Below are 25,554 nucleotides of genomic sequence, written 5' to 3'. Positions count from 1 at the left end.
ATGTAGTAAAGTTTTGGACTATCAACTGGGTACAACTTCTCCAGGTAGAGTCAAACTATAAACTTGGATTCGCAACTTTATGTGATGACTGCAATACACAAACTCTCATTAATCACGACTCAGAAGTGGTTACTTCAAAGCCTTTTAATGATGTGAAGCATTCAGTACTGAGAAAAAGTTGCAAATGAAAAAGCCCATGCTTTTCCCCATTGAACATCTACAGTGATTTCAGATTCCCCCGCACTCCCCCTCTCAGGTATGTACCCTCCCTTTTGTGCCAGTTACAGTAAGTTTCCACAGCTGTCTTCAGCAGCTCTTCAGCAAGCGACCTTGGGAGTCAGGAGTTGCAGATAACCCAAACAAGATGATTTCTCACTCCAGCCATGAGCCCCACCCTCGTGTTCAGCCCGCAAAGGTTACACGTGTAATTGGAACATGCATGCAAGGCAATTCAGATGTTCTGAGAATGTTGAAGTTGGGAGCATGACAATAACATTGGAAATATTAAAGGAGAGCTTTGAGGAATGGAACCAGAAATTAGTAACTACAATATCAACACTGTCAGTAATGATGTTTGCTTCTATGTATAAACTATGTCAAAAAGATGTTAATAAAGGAGTGACAGGTGTGGAACAAATTTTATCTGACAAGACAGAGAAAGTACAGAGTGTGGAACTACAAATGACAGGCCAAGAAAATGATTTGGAAAAGGATGCTTTCCTGGATATACAAAAGAAACTGGTTTTAAAAATTAAAAGGAAAGAATATAAAGTTGGTTTATTTGATCAAGGTTAAAATAAGAGACTTTTTTTTTTTTGGTAATGTTCTGGCAACCCTTTATGGACTTTTTGCTGACACCAGGATGGAAAAGTTGATATTTTATGGATTTGCTTATAGATAAGGGATGGGATATGGGATGAAGAGATATCTGTTTAACCTTATAGGGGGTGAAGAGTTACTAAATGTGTTTATGCTTGTTGTGATGAAGGTTGGAAGTCACTTTTTTATATATTTCTTTTCTTTTTCTTTATTATATTTTTTCTTTTTCTATTTTCCTTCACTTTTTAATCTTTTTTTCTCTTCTCTTTTTCTAAGTTCAGTTTGTATTAGTTTCTACTATTGTAATTAAAATTCTTAATAAATTATTATATTTAAAAAGACAAAAATGCTGGACTAGAACAAATGGAAATTGGAATTAAAATCGCTGAGAGAAATGTCAACAACCTCAGATGGTGCTGATACCACCATCTCGATGGCTGGAAATAAAGAAGACTTTGCAATCTCTGGTTGAAGGTGAAAGAAGAGAATGCAAAAGTTAATCTGCTGCCAATAAAAATGTGATTCTGTCAACAGGCAAAGCCAACCCAATTAAAATAGGCATAGAAAATGTTGAAGTAATAATGAACTGTAATTCCCAAAGATACAAAAATTCACAGGAATGATGATTGTAGCCATGAAGTAAAAAAGACATTTGGCACTTGGGTGAAAGGCTATGACAGTTTAGATAAATGCAGAGATGCCACACTGACAACAAAGTGTGCATTGTCAAGGCTCTGTTTTTCCTAGTTGTAACATATGGCTGTGAAACTGGATCCTCAAAAAGAATGAACAAAGAAAAAAATATGCCTTTGAAGAAATCATTCAAAACTAAAGGAAGTAAAACCATTTTGCTCCATGGTTTTGCACTCAGGGTATTTTCCAGTCATTCTGGAAAATACCCTGAGCACATACCCTGAGTACAAGCCATAATAGTGATGCTAAAGCTTAAGTATTGCGGTCACATAAATGCAAGGGCAAGAATCTCTGGAAAATACCCTGAGTACAAGTACTCAAACAGTTGCTGACAGACAAAATGGTATCTGCTGAGTCATGAAGAGTTAGAAGTGACTCAAAAACAATGTCACTGGAGAACGTCAGAGTTCAATGCATTATCCTTAAATTGGAAGAAAAGAGTGTTGCAGCTGCTGCTTTAGCCGACACTGAACAGAGTTTTACTGTGCCCGAGAGTGGGCTGATTCCATGTCTAATTTAGAACATTATTGTGCCTAAGGTAATTTTATTTTCCCAGCCAGCTATTCATATCAAGATTGTCTTTCCTTTCTTCTTCTCTAAGCCAGTTCATGTTCAGGAAAATATTTGATGTAGCCTAAATGTACAAGGGATTCCTGGCAAAGGATATTCCAGGAAATGTGAAAACTGCTTTTCTCTTTCAGGAAAGGAGAAGGATTCTACGAATACTTTCTCTAAATGGCTCTGGGGAAGCAACAGTGAGCCTTCAGGTCTTTGGGCAAGCTGTTTCCAGAAAAAGTTATGCTTTGAGGAAATCAGCTGTTTCAACTGTGTTTAGGAGATGGCTGCCCTCAGTGACATTTGTCTTGGCATTTACTAACACCAGTAGTAGTAATAGTAGTAGCTTTATTATTTGTTTATAATATGCTATGGAGTGATTCATTCATTAAAAAAATCTGACATCCAGAATCTTCCCTTACAAACTTAAGTGAAGCACCTTCAGATAACCTCTTTGCCCTGGTGGAATGGGGAGAGAGGGACATTTCCTACCTTAAATCTGAAGTTATTTCTGACACTGATGCATACTCCCATAACTTAATCTGCCAATCCTTTAATGAAAGAATGTACACTGGAGTATTATCTCCAGTGAGAAGCATACAGCTTCTTAGCAGCAGTTATCATATATAAAACTAACTCGGTAAACTTCGTAGGAATATAAAGCTTAGTTATACTTAACAGAAAAATGACTCAACATTTAACATTTGTATCATCCTAAGGTGAATTATCTTCTAAAATAGCTTTGTGACATTACCATACAGAAGAACAATCCAACCTGATTGTCACAGTTTTTTTTTTTTAATATGTACTGTATTATCCACTTTGGTAATCAACACTGGAGTAATACACCAACAAAAAACAAATTTTATTCTAGTTTTCTCTGAGTGTAATATTCACAGTGAATTTTATATTTGTCTTCCACTGTTGCATATTAATTGTCCTGATTAAATTCTCCATTCATTTAATCATGCAATCTTTGACTTGTTCAGTTTTTTAATCATATATCAGTAGCAAGCTCTAACAGATTTCTGTGTTATAAGCATTTCAGATTCAGTCATATATCTAAGTATGCCACTTTGTTTTAATAGCATCTTTTGAACTATACTACTTATTTGAAGATATTTAAACCAATGAGGTATTTCTGATCATTCCAAGGAGAGAGTCTTGAAATATTTCATCTTTGTTTTACTAAAAGTTAAATCTTGTTGCCTCTATGGATGCCTGTCTATTGATCAAATTTTTTAGCATATTTGCTTTCATAAAAGTTAATATTTAAATTGAAGCAAGAAAAGATAGACCTGGGCTTATTCTACTTTATATTTGTTCTACATTTTAAAAAGCTATTTATAATGGAATCATTTCTTAGGCACTTAACATTTCTATTTGTATCAAATCAAAGATATTTGTACAGGCCTTCTGAAAGTCCTGCTCCTTCTAGAGAAATAATCCATCCATATGATGCTATAATCTAATCTGTGATTCAAGTCATATGGAGCACAAGTGGGCGATCTCTCATCCTCTTCTTCTCTGGAGAGGTTCCGTTAGACCAGGCTCATCACCAGTCCTTCAGTCTTCGCCTACGCATCATTCTGCTCCACCAGAGAAGTCTTAGTTTGCCATTGCCTCAGAAGTCTCACCTATTAGAACAATTCCATTGCATAATCTCTGTTGTTGGCTAGACCCCAGTGGAGCTGCCTTCTCCCTTTCCTCTCTTTGCACCAGGCAGATTTGCCCATCTGGGATCAAAGTAATCTGACCTTCAGTATCTTTAATAATTTTGAGGAAAAACTTATTTTGTAAGCCTCCATTTTTCTCACCCGTTCTGTTATATGAAATGAGTCTGCACCTGCCAACGTTCTTCCACTTCTTCAATAGCTAAGAATTTACTGAATGTTTCCCTGTTGTACAAATTCTCCTTATTTGGAAATGTGAGAAAATAACCAGGGGTCAAGGGCAGGAGAGGAATAGCCTTCCTAGCATCAGTGAAACTGCCTAAAAGTAGCAAACTGATCTAGAATATTAGTGAGGAAATGCAGTTGCTGTTTGGGTGATCAAAAATAGCCAAAGTCATCCCAAATTAAAGTTACAGTTAATTAACAAAAAGGTATATTTTCTAAACTAGATCAGCATTAGAAAACTATGCCATTTTGCCCTCTCCTCTTTCCAAACAACTGGTGACACAAAATGAAGTCAGATGTCTGCTCTATTGCCCATAAATCTTACCTGCCTGTCTTCATATTGTTTCTAGGATACTGTTAAACATCCTAAAGTGGACTAAAGTAAGGTGTCAACAAAAATCCTATTGTGCCCCTACATATCTCATACATACTACACTCATCAAATGTCCCTTTTTTTTAATATATCCTCACTTGAGGAGTATTAGTGCTATATCCTAGTTACCAAAAAGCAAATGGATATTGTAGAAAATAACATTTCACATAGATGTTTTTATCAGTACCTGGCACATTTAACAGAGTACAATTTCAGAGCACATAGTAAATACCTAGAAACTGGCAGAAATGGCAAACTTTCTAAAATTTCTCATCAGGCTAGTTTTTACAGCACCTACCAACAGAAATTATTTTCAGCAGTCAAAAACTAACTATCCTGTGACAGACTTTTAGAGTACATGATCATGGGTATCTTTTGCAGAGGGTGGATGTCCAGAGATATCTAAACTTTTGAAATAAAGTATGTTCTAAACTCATTTCTTCTTAAGGTTCCTTTTCACTCACCTCTTCTCCTGTTTCTTCCCAGCTCCTTGTGGTCAAAATGAAACTAGAGAGGATGGTAAAATAATTCAGCTTCCTCCCTGCAAAACAGGAGCATGGATCGTTCCTGCCATAATGGCTTGCTATCTCTTGGTTGCAAACATCCTTCTGGTGAACCTGCTGATTGCAGTTTTTAAGTGAGTTGATAATATATTATATATCTCTTTAAATATTAAGTTGTTATTCAATGACTACAGGCAGTCCTCAGTTAACGATGGTAATTGGGACCAGAATTTGTGCTAAGCGATGTGGTCATAAAGCCTGACATCATGTGAATGCATCACTTAGTGACAGCAATCCTGGCAGTCCCTGTTGCTATCGTTAAATGAGGTTTGCGTGTCATTAAGCAAAGACCTCCTTGCAACTTCCTGCCAGCTTCCAACAACCAAAGTCAATGGGGAATACAGCAGGAAGTTGCAAGTCCCAGGTGGCTCACAAGCAGACCAGCAGGCAGGTAAGTGACTGCTACTGGGTAGGGGAGGGTGAGCAGGAGTGTGTGGGTGGCTGCTGCAGCATGGCGTGAGCACAGCAAAGCTTGGTGGCTGCTGCCAGGTGGGGGAAAGCGTGTGAGGGTACGTGAGGGACTAGTGCAGTGCAGCATGGTACAAGTGCAGTGAGGCTTGGGCTGGCTGCTGCTGGATGGGCAAGGGTGCATGAGGAACCAGCATGGCACAGCACAGGTGCAGTGAGTTTTGGGGTGGGTGCCTCCAGGTGGGGGAAACTTACCTGAGTGACTTGCAACCTTCCCTGCTGGCTTCCCCATTGACTTTGCTTGTGGGAAGCTGGCAGGGCAGGTCACAAATGGTGATCACGTGACTGTGGTATGCTGCAACCATCCTAAGTGCAAGCCAGTTGCCAAGTACCCAGATTGTGATCACATGACTGTAGGGATACTGGGCTGGCTGGAACTTCAAGGACCAGTTGTAAGTACCACTCATTCAGCACTGTCATAACTTTGAATGGTTGCTGAACAAGTGGTTGTTAATCGAGGACAATGTATATTAGGGCTATGCAGTGCCTTGTATCTGGTTCCAAGAAAGGTATTTCAGAGCATACAGATGTAACCCTTGTTTGCTATTTTTACAGCAGCTGTATATTTACCTGTGATTGGGTGGCTACTTTCTATAGCCACCATGTAAGCCCAGGCAAAGATGTAGCTGTTTTAAAGAGTTGCAAACAGGGGCTACATTTGTGCATCTGAAGAAACTTTACCCAGTTCTACTGCAAGAGAATGCCCAGTTATGGAAATTTTTTTTAAAAATGGTATAAAAGTTGTGATTGTGTTGGGGGCAAATTCACAGTAATTAAAAACTCACAGGTGTTACATATTCAATCAGGCTGTAAATTCATAAACTGATAAAAATAAATGGAACCATATTTTACTTTTGAATAAGAAGATTCTATACTTAAGGGTAAAACCTAATCTTCCAAACTAGATATGATGTGGAAAACAAATGAAGACTCCCAATTTATATTATTTTTAAATAAATACCTGAAGATAGTTTTAAATTTGATCAAAGCCAAAAAGTACTCAAAGGAGATAATTAACTCTTGTTCCACAGTCCATTTTTATTTTCAGTTCTTCTAGCTATTTCCAGCTGTGGAGAGCAGGTTGGAGTTCATTTGAAAAAAAAATTACCTCTGTAGAACATTTCTCCCAACATCTCTGCACTGATCTCTAATATCAGGAGGTTTCTTGCACTATTTCCCATCCTAGACTATTTTCTACCTGCAGAAGGAGTTGATGTATAGGGAACCTGAGATATGGATTCATCAAGGAAATCTACTTCTTCCCTATCTGCTGTTTAACTAAAGATGAACATTACAGGCTGACACAAAAATGATTAATTTTGAGGCAGAGGTGCAGGGCCAGTATTGGCATCCAAAATAGTTTGGTAGTTACCAGAACCAGCAGGCCCACCAGTACTGCCAAGAGTTTCAATAAGCCTGCAAAAGACACATAATTTATTTGACCAAGACATGAAGTTAGGTTAAAATACTGAATTGTATTCTCCAGTTATCTCAGTAATGAGGAACAGCATTCTTCTGTGTGCCCTCAAACAAATAGTCCCCTCACAATTTTTCCCCCAGTCCAAATTTAACTTAGCATTTCAGTGCTTCTGCATGCAGTTAGGGTCCCCTGGTTGTCTTAGTGAAGTGGGAAAGAATGGAAGTTGTGGAGTTGCACCCATGCTACTGAGATAACCTAGGAGGATAGCCAGAGTTAATCAAAGAAACATCTTGGGAAGTGGTTCTATAGCAGTTACATTTAAACAGCCATATGAATAGGTAACTTCTTTTAGAGGTATATCCTAATATTTTCACACAGAAATCAAAAACATTGCATATGATTAAAATAAACAATATAACAATATAAACATAACAAATACTATTATGAACAGACCATTCATCAAAGTGCCAGAATTGACTGCAGATGCTAATTGCACATACAATCTAAAATCTGTTGTTTTTCAGTGTGTAGAAAAGGTCTCAATGTTACATATACAAACTTAGAATTCAACTGTTTAATTCTTTTTCTATTCCTATTTCAGCAACACATTTTTTGAAGTTAAATCTATATCAAACCAGGTATGGAAGTTTCAGAGATATCAGCTTATTATGACTTTCCATGAAAGACCAGTCTTACCCCCTCCGCTAATCATCTTCAGTCACATGACCATGATATTTCAACACATATGCTGTAGATGGCGGAAACATGACAGTGATCCAGATGAAGCAGATTATGGGCTGAGTAAGTGTCATAGGATTTGTGCAGAATTACTTGGACAGAGCTGTTATGCTTCATGAGAGCACTGGCATAACTTAGATACACTACCACCCATGAGTAGACAATAGTTTCAGCTGGGGAGTACTCAACCAGGAGATGCCTGTGTAGTTTTGTAGTACAGTAGCCTAGGGGTATATTTGGAACCATTCCTTAGTCATAGCATGCAAAGAGGGTCTTGGAAACCTAAGGCTGAAAAGCACTATAAAGTTATATAATCAATTTTACAGAATATATACTCTATATTTATCAGGATCCAGATGAAATTGCATACATGTATGCATGCATGCATACCCATTATGCATACATACAAATCCATCATACTGTTATCTTTTGAGGTAAGCAGCATTCTGCAAAGGATAGAAAAAGAGTAAAATTTAGTAAGCAAAAGAAATTAAAAGCAAGAGATAAGAGAAAGAAGGAAATCTAATTAAATCTAGTTTAGACCATTGTTCACTATACTTTTCCATATCTTTATATCCTTGCAAACTATCCTTGCTTTCACTACATCCATTCAGGAATTAATACACTGCCTTTTTTATTTAAAATTCTCACCTTTGTCTCACCAACTCCATCTAGTCTCCTCAGTTTTCCCCTTCCTCCCAACACTTTTATTTTTCTTTGATATTGTCATTTTGCAATTACTTTCTTATTCATTCTCTCTATGTGACCAAATTATTTGGATTCTTGACTAATAATATAGCATCATCTGCAGACAAAAGTACACAAACATTCATGTCCCCAGCCAATACACTTCTAACGTCACTACAACCTTTCCTTATTCATTTATCCATAAACACATGAAACAACAACGGGAGCATGCATACTTGTTTGCCTCTGATCAGGCCTATTCACTTTATCATAAGCTTTCTCTATGAACAAACATACAATAAACATTTTTTCTCTCATTTCTACATTTCTCAATGACTTGCTAAAGAGCAAATATATGCTCTGTACTGTAAAGCTCCCAGATCAAACATTCCCAGAACATCTGATCCAACTTGCATGCATGAATGGAGTCAACCTGGGTTGAGACTTGCGAGACAGTAGAAATGGGAAGGGGGACAAGCCAGGAATGTGAAAACATCTTGTTTGGACTATCTCTGGCATCCAAGGTCAACCGGCAGAGACATCTACACAGAACTGAACGGACTGGCACGAAAAGCCGAACAGGGAGGGGGAGGGGGAATTCATTGGACTGTTTAACTTGGGGAAAGCGCGGGAACTCCTATTCACAACTTTTTCTCTGTACTGCACATTTCAATATCATTAAAGAGATTACTACTTAGCATGTATGAATCGAATTTAATGGTAATTTGAATGGCAGTCATTAAAGTTGCAAATCATCAACCTGACTCTACCTGGAGACTCACGTACCCAGAAGAGAGTTCAGATTTTAGAAATATGTCATACCCAACACTGGGAGCGCTAACTACTCTGGTGGAGGAAGAAGAGACCGTGATGCGGCTAATTGAGCCAGAGGGAGTGGCTGGATCGCTAGCTGGATCTGATGGAGATTCAGAAACAGAAGGTGCTGTGGGAATCTCCTTGCCACAGCAAAGTCGCACAGTGGAGCTGGACACCAAATTGATCACTTTAGACATCACTCGGTACACCAAGGTGACTGCATCCTGGCTCCAGCCAAGTCACCCAGATCTTCAGGGAGTAGAGTGGACACCAGCCCAAGATCAGCAAAGAAGTGGTCAAAGTTGGGAAGATGGGGCAGGAGGAGAAGTCACACCAACTCCTTGCCAGTCCACAGAAGTGTGACCAAAGACCAGGGGACCCAGTTCCAAGGATTCTGAATTTGAACTAGGGGTTACCCTGGACTGTATGCAGAATTTAGAAGCCAGGGTAGCCTCCATGGAGACCATCCTCCAAAGCATCTCATCCTTGGATCAGGCGTTGAATCAACTGGAGGTGGGATCCATCCTGTCATCAAAGAGATCCACACCTGAACCAACCCAAGGGTCCAGCCAACTATCCCCGGTGTCGGAGACCCAAAAAAGCAGCAGACCTTTGGTGACCTGGGGAGAGCCACTAGCTGGACACGTAAATCTTCCACCTCCTAAAAGCAGACATCGTGAGTTGCAGGTAAATTTAATGGGGACCCTCAGCAACTGTCCTTTTTCATGACTAATGCAGCAACCTATATGGAAGAGTTTGGGGCCACTTTCCCCACAGAAGGGTCTAAGTTGAATCTGGTAGAGTCCAGATTGAAGGGACCAGTGGCAGACTGGCTAGTGCAGCTGCATGATACTGCGGCCCCAGAACTTCACAATAAGATGACTTCATGGAGCTCTAAGGCAACACTTCAAAGATCCACTAGCAAAGCTGTGGGCCAAAACAGCTCTCCAGCAACTTCAACAGGGGTCCAAAACTGTATCTGAATATGTGATAGAGTTTAAAGCCTTGGCGGGAAAAGTGACTGGTCAGAATCCACCAAAGTGGACCACTTCAAAGGTGGATTGCAACTGGAGCTGCTACACTGGGCATTGGGATGAGGGATCCCATCACAGTGAGAGAATGGATCTGTCTGGCCAGAGAAGTAGAGAACACCCAGTTCCAAGTTAGTTGCCAGGTTCAAGCTCAAGCGATGGGGAAGAACACTGGAGCCCCAACCAATGTACTGGCAGGACCCTGTAAGCCAAGTCAGCAATGGGAAGAGGAGAGAGAGTGGCAAGAGAAAAAGGGGCTTTGTTTTAAATGTGGAAAGGATGGACATCAAGCTTCAGATTGCCCTAGGGCAGGATCAGCCACCACCGCAAAGCCAGGAACCAAACCGGCAAAATCTCCACCTGTCAAACTCAAGAGCATGGCAGCGACCACTACGACAAGCAAAGAGGAATTGGCAGTGGTGTCGGAGGATTCTGAGAGACTCCAAAGATGAAGCCCCCTGGCTGGTGGGAAACAGGGTGCACCTGCTCTGAAATGTGTCAACAGGCAGGCGGTGGATGATGGGCACAAGGACCTGCTGGTAAGTGATGATTGCCCAACATTGATGATAGGAGTCCAATTAAAGAATTTGAGAACTAATTGCACAGTTCAACTAACGGCCATGTCGAACTCAGGGTGCACCAGATGTTTAATTCATCCTGCTGTAGTAAAAGGATTAGAGCTGAATTTGAGGAAGTTAACCTGACCGATCATCTTTACACAATTAGATGGGTCAGAAGCCCAAGGGGGTCCAGTAGAAGATTATACAGAGAGTGTAGTCATGCAGATAGGTAGCCACACAGAGACTTTACAATTCATTGTGGCACCTGTTGCCAATTATGCCTTGATTTTAGGGTTGCCATGGCTACGAAGTCACAAACCCTGTGTTATTTCACACCAAAAAGGACAGCTCTCTTAAGATTATGCACAGATTATAGAAGATTGAACACCATTTCTACAACAAACCAATACGCTCCCCCCCAATGAAGGACATGTTAGCACACCTTTCCAAGGGCAGGATTTTTACCAAATTGGACTTAAGGGAAGCCTATTTCCAAATACGCATTCAAGAAGGGGATGAATGGAAAACTGCTTTCAATTGCCCATTGGGGTCTTACCAGTAAAAGGTCATGCTGTTCGGGTTGTCAGGAGGCCCTGGAGTGTTCATGCAATTTATAAATGAGACCCTACGTGAGCATCTGTACAAAGGGGTCTTAGTGTATTTCGATGATATCTTAATCTACTCCCAAAATGAGCAAGAAAATATTAAATTGGTCAAAAAGGTATTAACCAAGCTGTGGGATACTCAGTTGTATGCAAAATGTTCAAAATGTGAATTCCACAAAAAAGAACTGGACTATTTGGGCTATAGAGTATCCATCAAGGGGATAGAAATGGATCCTGCCAAGGTTCAGGACATTGTTGCCTGGGGACCCCCCTGCACACGTCGCCAATTGCAAAGTTTTGGGGGAGTTGCCAATTTCTACCATCAGTTCATCCTCAAATTTCACTGCCTCTGACTGAATTTTTGAAAACTAAAGGGAGAGGGGAAATGCGAGACTATAAACCCTGGGGCAAAGCTAAATTGGACGACTAAATGCCAAACTGCTTTTGAGTGTCTGAAGGCTCTTTTTACAGCTGAGCCAATATTAAAACACCCTGATCCTGAACAGCCATTCATAATCCAGGCAGATGCATCAGATATGGCCATAGGTGCAATATTATTACAATGACACTCCCAGAACACTTTGCACCCTTGTGCTTATTTGTCTCATAAATTCACTGACACTGAGCGCAGATGGCACGTGTGGGAGAAAGCTTTCGCAGTGAAATCAGCTCTGTTAGCTTGGCGGCATCTTTTAGAAGGTGCCAAACATCCCTTTGAAGTATGGACTGATGATAAAAACATGGAGGCAACACGTACACCTAGGAAATTGAACTCCAAGCAACTGCGGTGTGCACAATTTTTAGCCAATTTAATTTCACCTTGACCTATTTTTCAGGTAGAAAGAACTTTTTGGCAGATGCCCTGTCTCGTCTTCCCCAACACAATAGCAAGCAGAAGGAGATTGTAGACACTGTTTTCTCTTCCGAACAGTTAGGCTTGGCAGCCGTAACTTGCAGCCAAACTGCAGCACAGAAAATGAAAGTCCCGAATGATTTGCAACAAGAGTTGCAAGCAGTGCTAAAATCTGATCCTTGGTTACAAACTAAAAAAAATAATCTAACTGAGCTGCATGTCTTGTGGTATTCTGCTGGCAAACTATATCCACGAATCCTTGTGGGCAAATGTTTTACATCAATCTCACGATGATAAGACCTCTGGCCACTTCGGTTTTGTCAAAACTCTGCATTTAGTACGCCAGCAATTTTGGTGGCCCACTTTGCGCACAGATGTCAGAGACCATATAACCAGCTACCCTGTCTGTGCCAGATCTACTGTAAAAAAAAGGGGGAAAAGCCTCAAGGGCTTCTTCAGCCTGTGGCTGAACCTTCCAGACCCTGGAAACAAATTGCTATGGATTTTATTGTTGATTTACCTGAAAGTAAAAACAAAACTGTCATCTGGGTGATCATCAATCTATTTTCTAAACAAGCTCACTTCATCCCATGTACAAAGATCCCAACGGCTCCCCAACTTGCCAAGTTCTTCCTACAACACATGTACCATCTACAAGGGTGTCCCGAACGTGTGATTTCCAATTGCGGAATTCAATTCACATCTAAGTTGTGGAAATTCTTCCTAAAATTGATTAGTACCAAACAAACTCTGAGCTCATCGAACCATCCTCAAACGGACAGATTGACTGAATGGGCCAATTCTACTCTTGAGCAATTCCTTAGATGTTATATAAATTACCAACAGGATGACTGGGTGGGCCTCCTCCCTTTTGCTGAAATCGCCTATAATAATGCGGTCCATCAAAGCACTGGTTTCTCTCCCTTTCAAGTAGTTAATGGCCAGGACTTTGTACCCATTCCCAAATTGCCTCTCTCTCCCCCAGAGACTTGCTCTGCTGCAGACTGGTGCAAAAGGGTTGCTTCAGTTTGGCCAGTAATTCAGCAAGCTCTAACGGATGCACAAAATACTTATAAGAAATTTGTTGATCGCAAACTATCTCCTGAGAAACCTTTTAAGATTGGGGATAAAGTCTATCACTCTACAAAATTCCTCCGCTCACCTCAACCATCTAAAAAACTTGGACCGAAATTTATAATATTGGCCAATATAACACCACACTGCACTTACCCAATTTCGCTCACTGCCCCCCTTATACCATCTCAATTAGATCCTGCCACTTTTTCCAATATCCTTAACAAACTAATCCTTGTAGTTTTTGCCTTCACTCATGTTACAGTTCCTTATGTACAGGAGAACAATAAAAACATTATTTCAGAAGCATTTTTACGTATATACATTTAACAAACCATACAGCTACTTGATAAGCAAATTACATCTATATTTTAACATCTCTGCTGTTATATATATATGCAGTGTTATCATTTTTCACAGCATTTATTATTTCCTTTTCATCTGTTGTTTCTTCTTCATTTTAACACCACTCTCTGATTAATATTGCCATACAAATCTCTCAAATAGTCCATTCAGCATTCCCTCACTTCAGTTTTAGCCCAATCATTTCATCATTTCTGATTACATTTAATTTCATATTTTGATAGACAAAATACGTTCCAAGACCCAACTCACCCATTATCAGCTTTGTGATCTTGTTCACTGAAACTGACTGGGATTGACGCTCGTATCTTCTTTTTATAAAGCATGTGCATAGTTACCTAAAGCCAAAGTAAATCAGGTTGCAAATCCCAGTCCAGATACAATTTCCAAATATTTTTCAAGGCAACTACACATAGAATAGATTAATGGCATTTCCTTCGCATCCCAGGAGCATCTAAATGCTCTCTAGTTATCGTGAAGGAGATGGTCTTCTTTAGGCTCATGGTCACACTTTGAAATTTTTTATTTTCCTAGTTTGGTACCTTCGGGCTTTTTTTTTTTTTTTGCCATTATGCAAAGTCCCAGAGTCCCTCCTTATGGGGGAGATTGGCAGTGATAAAATTTGATAAATAAAATAAAGTCATTTCTATTTTGGCACACGTTTTCTAATTTGATTGAAATGTTTCTTTAAAAAAATATCTCAGACATTGTATCTTCAGATTTATCTGTGTGTGTGTGTGTGTGTGTGTGTATATTTACTATTATTTTATTTCATTGTACATTACTGTTTCATCACATTGCTACCAACACTGGTGTAGTGACTAAGGAATTGATCTAGGTTAAGGAAGATCCAGGTTCAAGTCCACCCTCAGCCATGCAACCTCATTCGGTACAGAGGGCATAGGGAATGGTCTTGAAGGACAGGAGGAAGAGCTGCTACCAAGACATCAGTCAGATAAGTGGGCCTTGAGCTCAGACCAAGAAACTGAATAAATGTCTCAGATAAGCTTCTCCCTAATTTATACAAAGATAAAGCAGGAGTAGGGGAAAGTTTGGTCTAGGGGTTAAGGCAACAGGCTAGAAACCAGGAGACTGAGAGTTCTAGTCCTGCCTTAGGCATGAAAGCCACTGGGTGACCTTGGGCCAGTCACCCCCTCTCAGCCCAACTCACCTCACAGGGTTGTTGTTGGGGGGAAAATAGGAGGAGGAAGAAATGTTAGGTATGTTTGCCACCTTGAGTTATTTATAAAAATAATAAGGACGGGATAGAAAATAAATAAATAAAAGCACATTCAGACTTGCTGTTACAATAAAGATTCTGTTACTATAACTGTTACAATAAAGGTAGTCCTGACCTATATGGCCTTGGTTTCTTAGTCTGGTCTACCTTGTAGGACTGACACTAGGTGACTTTGGGTCAGGCCAGTCATTGTCTCTCAACCCACTTTACCTCATGGAATAGTTGAAGTGGGGAAAAATTGGAAGAGGGAATGCCCTGCATGCTGCTTTGAGCTCTTGGAGAAAAGATAGATTAGAAATCCAACCAATCCAAACATGCATAATTAACTCTTATAATGGAAAAACATTATAAATTGGGCACTACAAAGATCTGAATGGCAATGTACAGCAATAACTCCAACCTACAGTCATCTTTGCTTGTCTAGTAACTATCAATCTCAAATCCTGCCAGTATCTACATCTACATACTGCTCCTGATGTCCTTAGTGATGGGACAACATAGACATTCTCCTATCTCTTTCAGTACCCCTGTCTGAGATTGTAGAGGGTCAAAAAAGGAAAAAGTAACAGGGTCAAATAACCCAGCTAGTGCTATCTGGATCTGAATAACTGACACAAATTTTAAAATGTCACATCTGGCAGGTGAGATACCCTGGGCCATTCTGGGAGTTGCAGGTGCCTTAACGCACAGCTATGGGAAAGCAGGGATAGAGCTACAAATCTGAGACTGATCAAAATGATCTGAGTATGAAGTTATACATGGAGGGGGAAGATTCAGTTGTAAAAATTATAAAATAGGCAGTGGTCTACACTTACAGCTAAATAGTTATTAACTGTTGTTCATTGCCTTATATGTCTTTTATAGAACTTTTTATAACAGATGATGAACTGAAGAAGGTTCATGATTTTGAAGAACAATGCATAGAAGAATATTTCAGAGAGAAAGATGATAGATTTAATTCTTCCAATGACGAGAGAATCCGTGTAACTTCTGAAAGGTGCACAATTTTTGGTTTTGTACATATACATTTTGAAAATTGTAATCTTAGAATTTCTCATTTTGTTTTGAAATAAACAATTGTTTAAATATTCCTTAATGTTTTATTGGCTACGAACTAGCAATAGGCAAAAGTTGATAAACCTATTTTGGAATTGTCACAAAAGTGGTATTATACAAAAAGTAAAAAAAGAAATGAAATGAAGTCTGTTTTTAAGTAAAAATCCTTAGGTGCAATCCAAATTGGTTAACTTAGGCTAAAATAGAGACCTCAGTCATCAGTGGTATGTAAAGTCTAAAAAATAAATAAAATACAATAGAGGTTCAGTTGCTGTGTGTCAATACTTTCTTTATCCAATTATAGTCAAATGTGGGGTGAGGATAAGGCATGAAGTACATGGGAGGAAAGGGCTGATTCTTTCTGACCCCAATGCAGTTGAAACCCAAATCTCCTCCCCATATGCATGGCAGAAAAAAGTATCTAATGTAAACTTGTTACATTAGTGCTACAAGCTGTGCATCACGAAACATAGGGCCTTTGGTTGTATCCAACTCTGACATGTCCATTGTGCATCCCACTTGTTTTCCCTTCCTCCTCTTCTTGCTGAATTGGAAATCATCCCTGAATCTCCGAGTCATTTTTCTGGGTATAACATTGGGTTGCGTAGTCTGCTTTTATAAATGGAGCCTTAGAAATCATATTGCAAATTGAGGTTTTATTCATAGTCCTTTAGTTTGTACCTTAATCAATCAAACAGCCTGTTTAGACCAGGTGGGAGAATTATTGATGTAAACCTAGAGAAACAATTGTGGAAGAGTTAATAAAGCCTACATTTAAAACATCATTCATAATATATTGCATTTATCAATCATGTTATATTTCACATTTGTACAGAACAACTATAAAATAATATGTCATTTTTATTTTTTTAAAAAAGGACATTGATGAATCTCACATCTTTAATCAGGAGCAAAATGCAAATTCTTGTTTAAACATGTGTTGATAAAATCATTTGGAGGGCAAGCAGTGAGTGGATTTATCATTCCAGTTATCCAGTAACCTCTTTTTATTTTTTTATTTTTTAAAAACAGGATGAATTTTCTTAGTATGCTTATCAGTATATTAATGGCATAATGTCTACATTATCATCAATTTTCCTGAGTAAATCTGTTTATAAATAATCAAGCTAACCTGCTTTCCCTGTTGGATGTTAGCAAAACATTTTTTTTTCTCTCCTTTTTTCCTGCAGGGTAGAGAATATGGCAATGCGATTAGAGGAAGTAAATGAACGAGAGCATTGCATGAAGGCCTCACTTCAGACTGTAGATATACGGCTTGCTCAGCTGGAAGATATGATTGGGCGAATGACCACAGCATTAGACAAAATTACTGGCCTAGACAAAGGAGAGGCCAGTAAGATACGGTCTCGAACATCTTCTGACTGTACTGACACAGCTTACATAGTGAGACAAAGTAGCTTTAACAGCCAGGAAGGGAACACTTACAAACTTCAAGAGAGTATTGATCCCACAGGGGAAGAATCAATGTCCCCCACCTCTCCAACATTAACACCTCGACTGCGAAGTCACTCCTTCTATGCGGTGAATATGAAAGACAAGGGTGGGCTTGAGAAATTTGAAAGTATTTTGAAAGAACGGTCTCTGAGCCTTCATCGTGCCACTAGCTCTCACTCAGTCTCAAAAGAACCAAAAGTCTCTTTGGTGCCTGTAAGCACTTTGTCAATTGCCCCAGATTCTCGGAGGCCTTCATCTTGCATTGATATTTATGTCTCTGCCATGGACGAGCTGCAGTCTGGAATAGAACCTCTGGACAGTTCAATGAACATCCTTGGGACTGGAGACCCCACTCTTCAAGCTCAGATAGCTTCCAGTGTTCTCTCGAGTAGTGCTTATGTCAGTGGTACCTCTGGTGATAGAATCTCAGGCAGAAGTATTGAGTATGAAGACCCTTCTTCAATGGAAACTAAGGTGTTTTCTTCAGATTATTCACAAATCACAGACAGCCAAAACCCCTGGGAACTGGATCCTCCCCTGTATCATACCTTAGAGCGTTCTAAAAGTAGTCGATACCTGGCTACAACCCCCTTTATTTTAGAAGAGGCACCTATAGTAAAATCCCAGAGTTTTATGTTTTCTCCTTCCCGGAGCTATTTCAGCAGCCTTGGAGTACCAGTCAAAACAGCAGAGTACACTAGCATTACTGACTGCATAGATACGAGGTGTGTCAGTGCTCCTCAAACCATTGCAGAAAGGTCCAGTTTTCCTGGAATTCATGGAGATAAGATGGATGACTTGGGATGCTGCCATCCAGAGAGGGAAGCAGAACTAAGTCACCCAAGTTCTGACAATGAGGATACTGAAGCCAAAGACAAAAAAGCAATTTCCTTGTCACCTCAAGATAGCAATACTTCTAGAACATTGTCTAACAATATTCCACTTCCTAAAATAGAGCGGGCCAATAGTTATTCTGCAGATGAATCCAACTTACTCTATGTTCACACACGGAAAAGCTACTCCATCAGTGACAAACTTGATAGGCAGCGCAATGCAGCCAGCCTTCGAAATACGTTTCAGAGGAGCAAGTCATCCAGACCGGAAAGTAGGGGAGACACCTTGTCAATGAGAAGACTCTCTAGAACAGGTGCATTTCGTAGCTTTGAGAGCAAGTATTGCTAGAGATAATGTGCACAGAGAATTGCCTGCTCTGTGGTCCTTCTCTTGAGCAGAATGAAGTAACCTCAGATCATGATATGTCAGCAAACAGCTGGCTTCTGCCACCAGTTGAGTTAGCCCTCTTGTAATCTCAGTGTCAGGCACCGAGATTCTGCCTCTTGACCCAGTTGGCATTTGCACTTAATAGGGGGTGGGATGGGTAGGAGGGAAAATTTTAGAGACATTATTTTTAAAAAGCTTTATGACATCGCGCATAAATGGGTAAATAGTTTGAGAAATCTGCCTTTCAAAATAGAAATAGATTTTTTTAAAAAGAAGCAAAATATCATGCATCTAAAGTGGGTATTTTAATTATGATTCTGTTGTTGTTTACATCAGTACATTTGTGATAACTTATGAAGAGGTATCTTTGAATTGGTAGGTTTGAAGACAAACCTATCAATTCCCACTTTTTCACTCTCATGGTCCACATCTCTTTTTTTGTACTGACAACGTGTAGTGCCACAAATGTTATATTTTCAAGAAGGGAAGAAAAGAGATGCCTTTTATATAGCAGCATGAGGGAAAGGGGAAAATTTATGTAACACATTACCATGTGGTTCCTGTATGAAACAGGATTTTTAGCACAGTTGACCAAGCTCAGGAAGATTGTAATTAAGTGGAATAGTAAATACTTATTTTTTTAATTACACCTATTAGTTTAGAAAGAATTTCATGGAGCCTCTTTAAAATGTTACATGAGGGGATGAAAAATAAGTCCAGAGGCAACATTATATTCTCACTGTTCTGTACAACGTTTCTATCTGTTTTTTCAAATATTTGCATTTCATTGGGCATATTTCATTTTTTTTTATCACTGCATTGCTCTTCTAACTGTTCCACCATTTATTGCTGGAGATATTGAATGATGGCCTTCTCTTACAAAATAAAAGAATTGAGAGGTTAGTTAAAAGGGGCTAAGTGAAATTAAGACTTCTGATCGTTTCAAAAGCCATTCCTTTAAGTATGCTTCCATTGTGTAGAATAGCAAAGAGAAGAGATTTTATACCATGAAAGAATGGAATGCAAGAGTCTAATTGTCTTCAGGTCTACTACTCAATAATATTTGCAATAACCCTCTTGGGTGCAAGAATTAAGTGTGACTCCTATGGAAAAGAGGATAATAAGCAGATGACACAGTTATAGAGATTCAACCTATGTATCGCTCTCTTTTTTGATAACATATAAGTGAGATTTTAGAAGAGATTCTAAAAATTATTTTGAGCTGACTGGCTAAATTCCTTTTTGCAATTTTAACCATTCAGACTAAATCTGTCTGTGTAAGCAGTCTTCCAAAGCACCATAGAGCAATGATGCCTTCCAGTGTTTTGAGCTACGGCTTCTATTCACCCCCCAAAGCTTGGCAAGGATCAAGGATTGTGGCTGTTCTCCAAAACTATTGGAAGGTACCAGAAAAAACACAGAACTCAAAGTTTCCATGGTCCTAATTCATCTGATAGTAGCTGGAGGCAAGGCAGAGCCACAGATATCTTTGAATGCAGCTGTGCATTGATTTCATTTCTAAATCTAATGCAAGTTCCCCTACTCATCTGCCCTTCGTGCTACTTTCCATCTGCCTTATTATTATCCCAGCTATTAATCTATAGTTTGCCAAGTTGTTTGTAGGATGTGCTTTTCTGTGAGAATAACTTGTCAAAGATCAAGAAATATGCCAACTTATTTGGATACATGGCAAGCATGACACATTGATTATTAGGTTTCATTTCCCAGACTGCTTCTAAGATCCAACTTTAATTCAGCTGCTGTAGATAACTGCACAATGCACAAATACTTTTATCAGAACTTTGATCTGTGTGTGTTAGAAAAGCAACTTTTTTTACAGCGGAGAAATGTGGTGTGGAAGTAGATGTTTTAGTCATTATCCATTTCTTTCCAATGTGTTTTCTGTCCCATAGAGGATTTCAGATATATCTCTACTGAAGCCAGATTTTCCATGTTGAAAAAGTGCACAAAATGGTATCTAAGAAGGTTTTTTTTTCCTGAATCCACTGCTAATGCCTTTTTTCATACTACCACAATCATTCCAGATTAAGCATCATAAGATATGAAATACTCTTATATAGTTTGTATAGTATTTGTATAGTTCCAGATGATCTTTCAATGACCTCAGATGAATAAGGCCTATTTTAAATAAGTCAGAATATATTGTCATTCTTGCTCATTTCTGCTTTGGACATAAGCCCAGACTGGATCCAAGTTATTCTCTTAAACTACAGAATTATTCTGTTTCATGTGAGCTGACTGGGTGAAAGAACTCTTAAAATGGATTCATAAAAACAAGTCAAATCATCTTCTGAATTTTCCTGTTTGCCTTCTGACAGCGTTCTGACCTACATTAAGCATATCTAGGTAATGATTACAATATGGGCCCCTAATTTCACAAGAGATTAATAAACAGTACTCTTGGTATCCCTATTCCTAGTGTGAGAAAAACCAAATTCTGGCAGGAGGGCCAGCACTTATACTTTTTACGCAAAAAATAGCCGTTTCTGCTAAAGCACAATCTTAAGGTTCACCTCTACATGCTTCCTGGGAATGGAACCTGTTTTGAAATACCTGTAAACTTTACTGTCACTTGTGAACGAAATGCAAAGGCATATATTGTGGCTTTTGTTAAGAAAAAGGCGTTTGTGCATTTTTCATAAATTATCATGGGTGTTCTGTTGAAATCACAGAAGAAGAAACATTGTTTAGTATTACAGATTTTTAGGTTACTATAAAAATATTCTTTGCACACAGGAACAAGAAGGCAGGAATCCATGAGAACATTTGAATTAAAAAGAATAATTCTTAGGAATTATTCCTATTTTAAAATCACATTTTCCCATTGTACTTACAGTTATGATTTATAGTACATATATATTTACAGTTATATAAAGATATAATGGACAAAATTGCATTCTTTATATAATTTATAAAGCACACTTTAGCATTTCAAGTTAACATATAAACACTTTAATCACCAGGACTGAGAGTGGATATTATATCATTTGACCTCTCATCTTCTTTATTGAAAAAGTATATTCAGGACCAATTAATAGTTGAGAGTTATTTTTCTGTAAAGATATTCCCAATCTGAGATACTATGTAGAGCTTAGAATACAGCATTATTAAGCTAGAAGTTGCACTCTCAACATGCAAAATTGGAAATCTTTCCATAAGCTATCAAACAGCAATAATTGAGCAGTAAAATGCTCACTTCTGCATAGTTCATGCTGCTAACTCAAGAATAAGTAAGCAGATGATGCATTTTACTGCTAAAATAAGCAACTTTTCTAGAGCATGGAAACAGATGTACCCTTCTTTTCATTTTTGAAAAAGATTGTATGTATGTCAAGATAAATGCATTGCATTGAACACTGAAACCAGTTATGTGAGTGAAACACAGTATTCCAGAAAATGTTCCCATTGTCTCGAAACCATGATGCCTCTTTTGATACTCACTTGAATACTTCCTGCGTTTCAGGTTTTGTGTGCTCTGAATATCTATTTTTTTAGTATCCTGTATGGTCCACTGTGTTAGCCCCTATAGTAGAAGCAAGAAACCATGCAGTGTTTTAATTTATACTCTGAAGGTTGCATTATGTATAAAGTACAAAGTTACTAATCCAAATAGCTATAGAATAGGAAAGACATAAATTTCAAGATAAATTCAATTCAGACTTAGTGCATTTACCTTTATATCATCATAATAACATCTGGATAAATGCTAATCAAACATTCAGAATAACAGGAGGGCTACATTTACATGGTTGAACAAGAGACACCAGGATAATCCAATGTGGCTTTGTTTTTGTTTTTTTACATAATGGGGTACTGTAGTGTGATTGTACTAGATCAACTTTTGGATTTAGCACTGTATCACAGAGGACAATCTTTAGCAAGTGAAAGGCCACTCTTAACATTGGGAAGGTGGGGTTTGAGGGCCACCACATATACAGGCCCAGATCTGGGTCTAGGGAGTGGCATTTTGGAATTTTCCTTTGTTTTCTTTTAAATATGTTTTTCATTGTGTTGCGGTTATTTTAGGCCTTGTACAACAATTTTCACGTGTTTCCTACCTGAAACTCTGCTGTCTGTTTGCAGCAGTCATGTGCAAGAAAAGAAAACAGGCTATGTGAGGCCCTGGAGCCAAAGGTTGTCCACCATTGCAGTGTATATTCATATCTTTATACAGCACATACAGTACAATGTTCAATAATACAAGAGAAATTCCACTGAACAATAGGGTCTGCTAGCTAACTTTCCAATATATGAGCAGTTCTTGGGCAAGGAATCAGAGCCTGTAGTTGTTGCTGTTGGGTTTCCATTTTTTTCTGCAGAACTCCACTATCAATTCTGGCACAGCTTTTCTAGCCTGGACACTGCAAATGTATTGGGACTTCTGCCCAGGGTTCTTAGGAGTTAGAATCCCTAAACTTCTGACAGATGTCAGGCTGGAAAAGGCTGGTCTATGAGCTGGCAGATATTCCTGATGAGCCACTATGAGCTGTGATAGGTGCATTATGATAATGTGAAAGAATAAACCTGGCAAGTTATGCAAAAGGTAAAAAAAATGACCTCTTTAAAGTAATACTTTAAAACTCTGTTGAGTTAGCTGTTTGTTTACATATGCTGTGCAATTGAGGAAGCAGTGTACAGTATTTTTAAAATACTTTCTTATAGTAATCCATTCTGTTGTTTCCAGTTCAAGTGATGCTGTTCTATAGTTGGATATATCACCTGTCCTAGGTAATGAATTATAGCACATCATTCTTTCACAATAATAATGTGATAATGATTGAAATAATTTCTTCTTCCTTAAATTACAGTCTTATTTTGTGCCTATGAAAATGCATGCATTGTTCCATTAATTCCTTTGGACTATTATGGAGTTTAACATTTCAATATTGCTTGCCTGTAACAATGAATCCAGTTAGAATGAATTAACAATTTTGGACTTTTACATTTTTTCCCAATATGTTCACTTTAATGAAACTGATTTTAATAGCACTTTAATATTATATAAAATGACTTATAGAACAGTAGGGTCTTAAACCTACAGCATTTATGATTGAAATAATTATATATTTTGGAATCAAGGTACTTCATTGTTCGTTTTAGCATATGCCTGTTATAAAGTAGCAACAAACAGCAAATTACCGAAATAGTAACAATTGCCAGTAAGAAAACAAAACCCATAAATCCATAATGCAAAATCACTGAAGGCTCTGAAAAGTAATCTTTCCTATAATTTTAAGTTTTGAGGAAGATAAACGTTTGTGTATAAAATAGTTCCTTCTCAGGGTTTAGGTGGCTTAAGACACACGATGGCTGTAAAACAAGAGGCAGATGAATATTTTAGATTGTGCAGGTCTTGATAAATGTAGAAATGAAATATGTGCCACTTTGTAAGGCAGTGCTTATGTTGCAAAATAAGTATTTTCATTGCACAGAGCTTTACCGACCAATCCTAAATATATGCTCCATCAGAAAAACCCAACTTTGTACTAAGATTGCAGGAAGAGGAGATTGGCTGCACAGGGGGTTTTGCCAATGCAAATGTTTAAAATAATGGCAAGAATGGAATCTTCAAGTCAGCTGCTTTAGAGTGGCCTCATTAAATGTCAGGGGATGGGAACATTTTCCAGAAGAAGGTGGACTGAAGATAAAACGAGCCCCTTCTCTCTCTCCGATTTAAATATTAGTAGTTTAGCATTGTGACAGAAGAATGGATAAAACATTTATTAGGAATTAACCCAAACTGTTAAAATAAACAAAAATAGTTTTGTTGCATATTGTCAAGTGTTAAATTTCAAATATACAAATAACAAAATTTTAGATGTATTCTTGGATTCCAACAGACAAGATATTAGGGGTGTGTAGGAATACCAGGGACGCGGTGGTGCTGCAGGTTAAACTGCTGAGCTGTCGATCGGAAGGTCGGCGGTTCGAAACCGCGCGGCGGGGTGAGCTCCCGTTGTTAATCCCAGCTCCTGCTCACCTAGCAGTTCGAAAACATGCAAATGTGAGTAGATCAATAGGTACCGCTTCGGCGGGAAGGTAACGGCGTTCCGAGTCGTCATGCTGGCCACATGACCCAGAAGTGTCTATGACAATGCCGGCTCCAAGGCTTAGAAACGGAGATGAGCACCGCCCCCTAGAGTCGGATTCGACTGGACTTTACGTCAAGGGAAACCTTTACCTTTACCTAGGAATAAGAATGCATGAATCTGTGGTTCACCTGATACTTAAAAACAAATGTAAAGAGCAGAATGTTTGCGCAGACATTCCCGTTCCAGAAAGAATTACATATTTTCTGATGGTTACTTATATCAATATGAATCTACTCTATATGGAGATATAAAATGCCTTTCTGATCTAGATTTTAATTGAAACTATTGAAAGTTCCAAAGCATTACAGCCTATTAGGCTACTCCAAGAAATAATGCAAAGTTTCAAACTCAGTTTGTACTTATTTTATAATTTTTTTTTTCCGGACAATCCTAATCCTACATTTCACATGGAGCATGCACAGGACAATACGTTGTGTAGGTGAGTGTTACCTTATCACATCACTGTCCTCTGCCTCAGCAATTAGGATGCCAAATGATTTGTACCAAAAGTACATAATGTGTTTGGGTTCTGGTATTGTGACATTGTTTTATCTTATTGTTGTTTATTCATTTAGTCGCTTCCGACTCTTCGTGACTTCATGGACCAGCCCACGCCAGAGCTTCCTGTCGGTCATCAACACCCCCAGCTCCCCCAGGGACGAGTCCATCATCTCTAGAATATCATCCATCCACCTTGCCCTTGGTCGGCCCCTCTTCCTTTTGCCTTCCACTCTCCCTAGCATCAACATCTTCTCCAGGCTGTCCTGTCTTCTCATTATGTGGCCAAAGTATTTCAGTTTGGCCTTTAATATCATTCTCTCAAGTGAGCAGTCTGGCTTTATTTCCTGGAGTATGGACTGGTTTGATCTTCCTGCAGTCCAAGGCACTCTCAGAATTTTCCTCCAACACCACAGTTCAAAAGCATCTATCTTCCTTCTCTCAGCCTTCCTTAT

The 25,554-nt window shown here is 38.8% G+C and overlaps 1 protein-coding gene across 4 annotated transcripts in view; it reads left to right on the top strand.

Annotated features, from left to right (window-relative positions):
• LOC134491400 (transient receptor potential cation channel subfamily M member 3) overlaps nt 1-20,569 on the top strand; it is a 380,465-nt gene extending 359,896 nt beyond the window's left edge. For all 4 annotated transcript variants that reach the window (XM_063295138.1, XM_063295137.1, XM_063295136.1 and 1 more), the window contains 4 exons: nt 4,825-4,975; nt 7,391-7,590; nt 15,621-15,753; nt 17,003-20,569. In XM_063295138.1, the coding sequence (XP_063151208.1) occupies nt 4,825-4,975; nt 7,391-7,590; nt 15,621-15,753; nt 17,003-18,449 (1,931 nt within the window). In that variant the 3' untranslated portion in view covers nt 18,450-20,569. The remainder of the gene's footprint in view (nt 1-4,824; nt 4,976-7,390; nt 7,591-15,620; nt 15,754-17,002) is intronic.
• Nucleotides 20,570-25,554: the final 4,985 nt, after the last annotated feature.

This window comes from Candoia aspera, chromosome 2 (assembly GCF_035149785.1).
Source record: "Candoia aspera isolate rCanAsp1 chromosome 2, rCanAsp1.hap2, whole genome shotgun sequence".
Taxonomy (NCBI): domain Eukaryota; kingdom Metazoa; phylum Chordata; class Lepidosauria; order Squamata; family Boidae; genus Candoia; species Candoia aspera.
This window is presented reverse-complemented; position numbering and strand designations above follow the sequence as displayed.